We start from the raw sequence: 10,246 nt of genomic DNA on the forward strand, positions 1-10,246 counted from the left end.
TCCATAATGCATTGTGAATTTTAGTCTAAAATTTATTTATATGCAATTAAAATGTGATGTACTTTTAATTAATAAATTAGGCGTCGGTCAATAAATTGAAGTCACGTAATATGTTAACTGCAGACACATAATATATTATTTGTCTATTATTATGTTTTGTGTCTATAATTAATATATTATGTGTTTTCAATTTATAATCTATCAAATGCTAACTGCAGATGTATTATCTAAATTTCATTTTTATACAATGATCTACAATACAAGGTGAATTGTAACCCAATTTTGTTGGGTTCGGTAAAGTATGAGGTTGGCCTAACCCGATCTAGTGAAGGCTTGGCCCACTGTGCATGTTGATTGTTTTGTTTTTTTGAAAGAAACTGTGCATGTTGATTGCTGAGAGGTGTTATTGCATCTTTGAATATGGAGAAATGGAGAATAGGGTGGTTATCGGGTGATTCCAGAAAGAATTATACTACGTAAACTCTCAAATCTTATTTTTAAAATTTTATTTTTTGATATATCAAACATTGATAAATTTATTTTTTTTTTTCATGTGAATCCTAATGTAAGTGTCTACATCAAGATTTTGTATAGAAGAGTAAAAGTTGAAAGTAGAAAAGACGAGAACACATGAATAAATGTTTATTATTTGTGTACTAAAATTTATTATGATAAAATACACATGCATTACATTAAATAAAAAAGACAAGAATCAAAGAATCTTTTTTATGGGTGGAATTACTTTTCTTTTTTTTTTTTTTTGTTATTAATTTTAAAATTATTTTTTTTGTATTAATTCATATTAATACTATTGTTATGTTTAAAAATGATGAATTTGGTATGTTTAGAGGGAGTAATGAATCGAACATGAACGAACGGACATAATGATTAATGATACATTTATAATTAATAGATTATGTATCTACATATATAAGTACCTACACTTCACATATTATGTACTTAATGTAAATGTGAATGTTGACCTAATGGAAGGAAAAAAAAAAAGAAAAAAAAGAAATAAAAATCGCTCTAACTTAAATAAAATTACATTGTTTTGAATCAATGTTGAATTATCCATAATGCAAGATAAACCATAGTCCATGATACAATTTGCATTTTATAAATAAGCAATTTTTTAATATAAATTTTTGAAATATTATTGTCGGTGAGAATGAGTTGGGTCACCCAGTATATATTACTGCAATACATTTTTGGTCAAACCAAGAGTGCATATTTCATTAATTTGGATATGGAGTAGGGACGGACTAATATGATTGGAAACTCTTGAGTCGATACTTAAATGCTAATAAGTAGTACTTAGCTTGTACAGTTGTACTTTCTATAATCAATATTGACAACGTTAAAAATGATATAAGACTATATTTATTTTTGCAATACTTTCTATTTTCTAAAAATAGATCCCATCTCAACATTATCAAATTCGTAATTTATTCATTATTTTTTGAGTTAATACTCAAAATGGTTCGTTATTATTTTTGAAAGTGAAATAGTAAAAGATGTCGATATTGAAATTATTGAATTGTTCCTCTATTTAACATTAAACGACGGAATAACAAATGAATGACTAAATTGAGCACAAACACAAAAGTCTGTGACTACATTAGGTCACCAAAGTCGTTTAGGACGAAATTGAGAAAAACCATTATAGTCGATGACCATTTTGAGTATTAACTCATTATTTTTTTCTACATCCCTATAATATTATTTCACTCTCAAAAATAATTTTACTTTCGCATCACATTAATTTTTTTAAATAATTATTTAACACATAAAAACAAATAATTTTTTTTAAGTACAATAACCCACATCATAAATTTTTTTAAAAATATATTAAATGACTTTTTTGACCTCACCTTACAAGTGAGAAACTTGCACAGTTTGCATCAATGTGCTCATATAGCATGTAGTGACCTCTTTCATGTGGGAGGTTATGCTATCGAGTCTCAGTGGAGACGTTGTTGACTCTTTGTGCTTCATTAGGTTGAGAAAGTCTCAGTAGAGGTGTTGTAACCTTCATTAGATTGAGAAAGTATGTTTGAACAGATACTACAATGTAATAGAGTCAGTAGCATTAAAAAAAAAAGTACAAATATTTTTTTAAATGAAGAATTTGGGCTGTCCCCATTCTTTTGCTCTGCAATTGGATTGCATAAGCCCAACCTAGACGAGTCTCTGAAAATAATAATTTTAGTTTTTTATTTGGAATAAGGTTCAAATTGGCCACTGAACGTAACCTGAAAATGCAATTAGGCCACTGAACGAACAAAAAGTGCAATTAGGCCACTGAACATTCCAAAAACGTGCAATTAGGCCACTGAATTCTCCAAACGTATGCAATTTTACCGGATAGCAGGTTACCATCAATTTTAGCAGGTTACCTGCTTACGTGGCAGCTGAGTTGGCATTTTTAATAATTTTTAAATAATTTTTAATTAATTTTAATAATAAATTTTATAAAAAATTGAAAAATAAATTAAATAAAAAATAAAATAAAGGCGTTTTTATTTTTTTAAATAAAAATTTATTATTAAAATTTATTAAAAATGATTTAAAATTTATTAAAAATGCTAACTCAGCTGCCACGTAAGCAGATAGCCTGCTAAAATTGAGGGTAACCTGCTATCAGATGAAATTGCACATTTTTAGAGTGTTCAGTGGCCTAATTGCACTTTTTTTCGTTCAGTGGCCTAATTGCATTTTTAGGTTACGTTCAGTGGCCAATTTGAACCTTATTCCTTTTTATTTTTATGAATATGCAAGTTTTAATACAAAGTTTTAAAATATCATAGTCGGTATGCATTAATATATTCTGAATTCTGGTTTTCAAAAATATCATAGTCGGTGAAGTATGAAGATCTTGTGAGAAGTCGACCTAGTCGCCGGTTCGAACAAGATATTTATTTATTGTAAATTCTATTTTCAATTTTCAAAATAATTCAAATGAAACAATTAATTAAATTTTTTTGATTTTTTTTTTTCATTTCGAAATCTTTAAGTTGCCTTTAATCAAAATATTTAAATTGCCTACTTTAATCAAAATTTCAATAAAAATTAAAGTTCGTGTAGTTCTCTTATTTTTTTTATGTTATATTTTTTTAAGAGTTTTTGGCTTCCCCTTTAGAGCATCCACATTAGTTGGGAAGAATATGGGGATAATGTATGAGTGATTAGGAAAGAGAATGGGGGAGGGAAGACAAAAAAAAAAAAAGAAAAAAAAAAAGAGAGAAAATTGATTTTAAAAAAATAATAATAATAATGCTGTCAGGCGCGCCTGACGCACCACCGGGCGCGTGCAGTGCACACGCCCGGCTTTTGCACAGGTTGTGCGCGAAACGCGCACAGCCATACCTCTTTCTTTTTTCTTTTTTTTTTTTTTTAAAAAAATTCTGACATTAACTCTAAATTTGCTGAGTGATTCTTTCTCAAATAATTCACTCCCACATCAGTATTATTTTTGACTTGAGTGATTTATTTCTGAAATATCTCCTATTTTTCCCTTAGTGTGGATGCTCTTAGTAGCATTGTTCTTTCTTTCTTCCTTTCTTTTTTTAAAAAAAAAAAAAATAAAATAAAAATTGAAACCGGTACCGAAACTTTTATGTTCTGTTATGGTACGATTCTGACTTAATTTCAATTTCTACCGTGCATGATTTGATTCAAACCAAACAATTAGAAACAATCTGATCTTGTTCATCCCTATTCAAGGATATAATACAGCGAACACATAGTATACTGTGCATGTAAAGAGGTATTATTGAATTTTGAAGACTCAAAGTGGATTAGTTACTAGACGATTTGTTTGGTTAACGGTTATATTTATTAGGTATGTATAAACACACCGAACTAAAAGATAATTCTAGAAAATCTTTTTGCTCGAACTCACAACCTCCCTTATAAAATAACAACTTGGTGCTATTGGACCACAAGATCCTTGGCTTTGCTCCTTGCGATTACTTTCCTATCTCATTTTAATTTTTTAAAATATTAAATTGTATTAATTCCATCATCATCAAAACATAATAATGAATTTGGGCTGTCCCAATTCTTTTGCCCTGCAATTGGATTGCATAAGCCCAACTACTTGAGTCTTTGAAAATAATAATTTTAGTTTTTTTTTTTAATTTTATAAATAAGCAAGTTTTAATATAAAATTTTAAAAATTTATAGTTGGTGAAAATCAGTACATATTCAATTAATCGGATAGGATAGTTAAGGAAATGATAAATAGGTCCTGTTTGGTAAAATAGTTAGTCTAGCAGTTAATTTTGTCTTATTTGATCACTATTAATTGTTTAACTTGGTTAAAAAATCAATATAAGTGTCTTGTTAATTAGCTTTTTGTAACACTACAATGCTAAAATTCATAAAGATGCTCAAAACAACCTTTTCAATGAACTTTTTGAAAAAAGAAATTATACCAAACAACTATCAGCTAACATCTAATTTACCAAACATCTTTCTATAATCAGTTAATGTTATCAACTAGTTATATCCTCTAATTAACTCAATCAGCTATCAGGAACGGCCATAAACTTTATGGGAGAAAAATTTACATATATTATAATTTATTTATAGAAAAAGAAAAGATAATTGAAAATTGTGACCATCACTTTTTTTTTTTTTTTCTAGATGAATCAAAGTAGGGAACCTAAGTAGTGAGTAAACAAAAAAAAAAAAAAAAAGTTCTAAATGAGGTGATTAAGTGAGTGAAGCACGATTATTGAACCAAACGATTTCAAATTTAGTTTTTGTTAACACCATTTCAATTGAATTCGTCGTACAAAATCTTCAAATTACGATTTACCTCTCATGACTAAATTGCAGGCTAGAAAATGTAGTATTATTGAGTATGTCTAGAAAATGTATTATTATTGAGTTTGACCCATTCAACAAATTGCATGTACAAATCACCCATTTATTACTAGTGTGTTAATCTTCCATGAAGTCATATCATACTTCCCTACTATTGAGTGCATGGTTTAAATTTCTTTGAGTTGACCGGACAAAAAATATTTCAAATCAAATAAAAAAGAATGAGAATTGATATATGTTACCGTTGGTGTAAATTAGACTAGCAATCCCATCATAAATTATTAGACTTCAATTTAAAACAATTTTTTTGACTAGTATTTGAGGAAATAAGGATAAAATAAACGAAATTTTCATCACTCGGGATGATTGGACTTCATTATAATATCCCGTATCAAAATGTTGATCCTCTGGTTACTGCATATATATGTATTTGTAAAGAAACTAGTTTTACATGCGCATTGCATGGTTGATTTAATGTCTAATATTTATATTTAAATAAGTAATTTAAAATATATACACTTAAGATTATATAAGAGAAGTTTATTATAGTTGGTATTAAAATTAATGTTTAATATAAGAGAAGTTTATTATAATTGATATAAAAATAAGAAACTTTTCTTAGATCATGTCAAAATTCAAACTATCAAGAAAATAAAATATGTAACGTAAAATGAACAACAAACTGTCGCAATCAAAATTAAAATTCAAAACTATGTTGTTTAGGGTCAGGGTCGGACTTTGGTCCACGGTATAACGATGGCAAAAACGCTGGTCCAAACAATTATATAGAAAATAGTTTACAATCGAAAATGACAAGCCCCTTTCTTTGACTGCACCTCAATTTCTGCCATTATTGTCTTCCTCAACCCCTCAATCCAGTTCACATATCCGGGTATAACCTCTTATAATAATTTCTTATTTTATTTTATTTTTAATATCCCCATGTGTTCTTGTTTAAAACTAAAACCAAATGGTCTGATACTAATTAAACCAGCAAAAATGTTAATAATAATTGAAATGAAGACATAAATAATATTTCTTTGGGTTTGATTCATCTGGTCTGATGTATGAAATATGCCGGCCGGAGACTTCAATGATTTGAAAATTATTATAATTATGTGCTCGCGTGTGGTGATTCTAACATAAATGAATAGATAAATGGAAATGAGATTAAAGCTTATAGTTATGGATTGGGAGTGTTGTAACAAAGTTTGAAAGATTGAATTCGAGTAATTCGGGGTAATTCTGAATATGAATGAATGATTTTAAGATTGATGAGTGGCTAAGAATGATTCGATCATTACGTGATGAGTATGATTTATTAGGGTCTATATTAAAATTTACGTGATAATCAACTGACTTAATATCAAAGACTTATGTCAAATAATATAATACGATATGAGTAATAACTTTAACTTCGTCTCGAAATTATTGTTTAAAAAGTTCATATATAGAGGGTGGGGGTGGGGGTGGGGGTGGGGGGATGAGAGATCCACAAAATAATTGATGAATATGCATAGGATACCAAACAAAGAGGAGCTCTCAACTTTGATCACAGACAAAAGACGAAAACAACGGCCAAAGTGGAAGGTGTACTAGGGGAGGTTAACCTGGAACTCCTTTGAAACTTTCACACATGTGAGTATGTGACTCACCTCCAAACATTCTTACTTTTTCTTATTCCCATTTTGCCCTCATCACTCGTAGATGAGATAAATCGTATAATGTGTTTCATACTTGTATACTAGTGTTCAGAGCATTCTACGACTGTTAACAAAATAAAACCTCTCAATTTATTTTGCATTAACTGACCAGTTGAGTTACGTTCTTATACACATCCTAAGGTGCTAAGTCTATTATTATTATAACACAACAACATAGGAAACAAACAAATTCAAACAGTGGTGGATTCAAATCATTTAATCTTTTGTAGACTTTAATAAACAAAAGCTCACAAGCTATTATCACCACCACTATTCCCATTTGACTTTTTCCCCTAAATTATGGTGGTTGGTCAATGAGTAGATCTCCAGAGACTCCTCAGCACAAAACCAATCAAATCCACACATGATCTCAAGATTCTTTACCCAATTACCCTCCATTATATTATTCATTCATTGACAAAAAATAAATAATATTGTTTGACATATTTATTGATTATTTTATTTATATATCTATACGACTATACCTAACAAATCATATTCATTAATCCAGTCCTGCCCTTACAATTCAATCTAATCTCTGCCATCACCTACCATGTACTTTGAAAGATAATCTTCATATCACCGTAACAAAAATAGAAAATATGTTAATGTAATTTGTTGCAATTTAGGGTTGCACATAATGTAAATTAACGTGAAAAGTTAGAGAAACATATAAGCACGGTTGGAATTATGGAATTTTCAATAACATGAAAGTGATTTTAAATCAAGTTGAAAACCTTGTTCTGATCACTTTTGATATTTGGAAAAACTTTTGTTGCTATTTCCGACCACTTTTTTGCTTTCGACTTGATTTAAGATTGCTTTCAGAGTTTCAGGTGGTCGAAAATTTCATAATTTCTAGCAGTGAAATATAAAAATAAAAAAAATAATTTCCAAATATTTTCGAAACACTAACTGTTAATTTTTTTTTAAAAGCTAACTCTTAAGAGTTTTCGTGCATCATAAATTACAGTATTAACTTATATATTGTATTTATTTTCATATCATATACATTCATATTCTTTTTCAAATTTACCTCTCTTTTTCTCTCTACTTTATTAATTTGTTCAATACCACCCCATAGTAAATAATAAATTAAGAAGTTGCATATCTTAATAGTAATTTGACATTGTTGTATTTGAAGGCTTATAAATAAATTGAGAAACACATTATTTGACTTCGGGATAAAAGTGATAAGGGGTCATTTATCGTATTTTTTTAAGATAGGGGTCATTTATCGTTGATTGTGTTGAAAAGTAAAATTTAATTAGGGTATATAAATTAATGTTATAACATATAATAACTTATAGTGATGGAATACCTAATCCCTTCTCATATACCAAAGTGAATTGCCAATCGTCCCACTTACGGCACGTTGTGATTAAAATATTCTTTAATCAAATACTCCATTGACTAGCTAGCCATAATAATTAACTAAAACAATATATTAAAAAATAAAATAAAGCATTTTGAATAAGATACGTACTGTATAATAATATTGTTAGGAAAACATACAATATGCAAAGTACCCACTACTTGCATGATTCAATTCCCACCAAATCCTCTTTTCTTTAATTTTCCTTTTTTTTTTGGTATTTTTTTTTCAACGGCGAATAAACGCGGAGGGAACAAATCATATGGTGGGAACCTAATGTGCACCCAGCAGCGTTGACCGACTGTGCAAGTCCCTTTGTCATCTTCCGTCTGAACCATGGACGGCGCTGATTTGATTTCGATTAGACTCTTTGGTTCCGTGGCTCTGCGCCGTTGGATTTGAGGACCGCGTGGTGATCCACGGTTAAGATGATTCGAGGATTAGAGAGGCCGGAGTTTCCCCGATCGATTGCGAATGGTTGTGTTCTCCTTCGTAGGTTACAATTAACATCGTCGGATCATCCAGTGCCCGCTCCACATGCTTCCTCGCCGGACATCCTCGTACGCTGCTACACTTATAATAACCCCTGAAATTTAAACAAAAATCGATCAGATTACGTGTTCTGTCTTAACTAAAAGTTTAATTCTTGAATAAATGGAGTTAATTTGGATTACCTAGGATGTGGGGAGCCTTTGATGGGCTTTTGGCCGTATTTTCGCCAGGAGAAATCGTCTGGGGGAATATCAGCCATCTTCATGCTGATAGCAGGGATTCTAACCACTCTTTTGACTCTTGATTTCCTGATTAAGATAAAATTAGACGTTAATGGTAAAGTTTATGGTCAATGGGTTTATAATTAGATGTGATAATGGTTTCTTAGCGTTGACTTTACCTTTTCTTGGGGCAATGGCAACGTCCTGAGGCTGACCCACCAGCACTACCGCACTTTAGGGAGGAATCGTCCATTGAATTGCACTTCCGTTTGAACGACGACGTGGACAGAGGGGGACGGCCGGCCGACGAGACCTGGGAGAGATTGGTTATCTGGAAACCGGAGGAAAGTGAAGGTTGTAAGCTCTCTGTGTCGCCGGTAAGCGATGAGATGAAAGAGCCCGGCGAGGATGTGGCTTGGGAGGCGGAGAAATTGATGGTGGTCGACGATTCTTTCCGGGCCGCCGCCTCCGGCGCCGGCCCGTTCTTCAGCAGGTGGTGGTGATTGTGCGGGAGCGGCGGCAATCGTTGAATCGGCGGCGGAGAATACACTTTGGAGGCACCCGTGTGCGGCTTCTCGGAGTTCTCGATAACCCGGGTTTGACCCGACGGCACGGGGTCCGATTCCTGATCCATTTTCTTCAGCGGTTGCGGAGCCGGAGGGTTACAAATCGGGCCCCTCCGGAACCGCGCGTGACCCGTCCGGGTCCGATCGAGCAACGAAATAAACTTCTTAAACTTACTCACAGCAACGTCCGCCACCGCCTGGTAATCCCCGGCCGCCGGCGGCGCCAAAGACCCAGAAGAAGAAAACCCACTACTACTTTGCGGCTGCGATTGAGAAAGCAATCTGATAAGCTTCTCAACGCTCTGAAACCCAGCGGCGGCCGCCTCCTTCACGGCGTTGTCCTCCATCTTAGCGGCGGCGAAGCCGCCGTTCCTGTAACCAGACAACAACTCCACAGCCATCTCTATTCCACCATAAACAAACAAAAAAACCCTCAAAGATCTCTGAAACTCTGTAGAGTCAAAAAGAAAGAGAGAAGAAAGAGTTTGAGAGAGAGAATCAGCAAATTGAACCCAACTCCAAGACGATTAAAATAGACAAGATGTAGAAGAGAGAGAAAATGGAGTCAAACTTAAGATGCTACCTTTTCTCTTTCTATCTCCTCGATTTTTCTTAATGGTTGAAAATTTTGTTTACTGACCTGCCGCTTCTGACTTTATTGCAGTCAAAGACAATGGCTAATGGGAGGGTTCCACGTGGAAGGTGGATGGGAAATACGGAGTAGATTAAATGGTTAAGGCCATTGACCAAAGGGAGTAAATAAGGGGTAATCCTGTGGAGGAGATTCAAGATTGGGAAACGAAAGTCAAAAGGAGAGTAATTGACCGTTAAAAGAAAGACTCGGTAAAATCGGGGTGTTAAATGTGAAAGGCATTAAGGTTGGACTGCTGGTGACAGCTAGGCTGAGTTGACCATTTCACACCCTTTAATCAATACAGACATGACTAATTAATTTATTATACGTAGTAAAATATTATTTGCATTATTTCCGAGTAATTACAATATTTTGTATCAAATCAATTAATTAAAATATTTTGCTTTAATTTTCTAATATTT

At 32.4% G+C, this 10,246-nt stretch overlaps 1 protein-coding gene across 1 annotated transcript; it reads right to left on the reverse strand.

Annotated features, from left to right (window-relative positions):
- Positions 1–7,954: 7,954 nt before the first annotated feature.
- LOC109170507 (probable WRKY transcription factor 7) lies at positions 7,955–9,728 on the reverse strand. The gene is made up of 3 exons (XM_019319652.1): positions 8,804–9,728; positions 8,586–8,711; positions 7,955–8,497 (listed from the first exon to the last, which is right to left on the reverse strand). The coding sequence occupies exons 1-3, from the start codon at positions 9,589–9,591 to the stop codon at positions 8,335–8,337; spliced, it is 1,077 nt and encodes a 358-aa protein (XP_019175197.1). The 5' UTR covers positions 9,592–9,728; the 3' UTR covers positions 7,955–8,334.
- Between the last annotated feature and the right edge of the window lie 518 nt (positions 9,729–10,246).

Source organism: Ipomoea nil, unplaced genomic scaffold (assembly GCF_001879475.1).
Source record: "Ipomoea nil cultivar Tokyo-kokei standard unplaced genomic scaffold, Asagao_1.1 scaffold3321, whole genome shotgun sequence".
Taxonomy (NCBI): Eukaryota; Viridiplantae; Streptophyta; class Magnoliopsida; order Solanales; family Convolvulaceae; genus Ipomoea; species Ipomoea nil.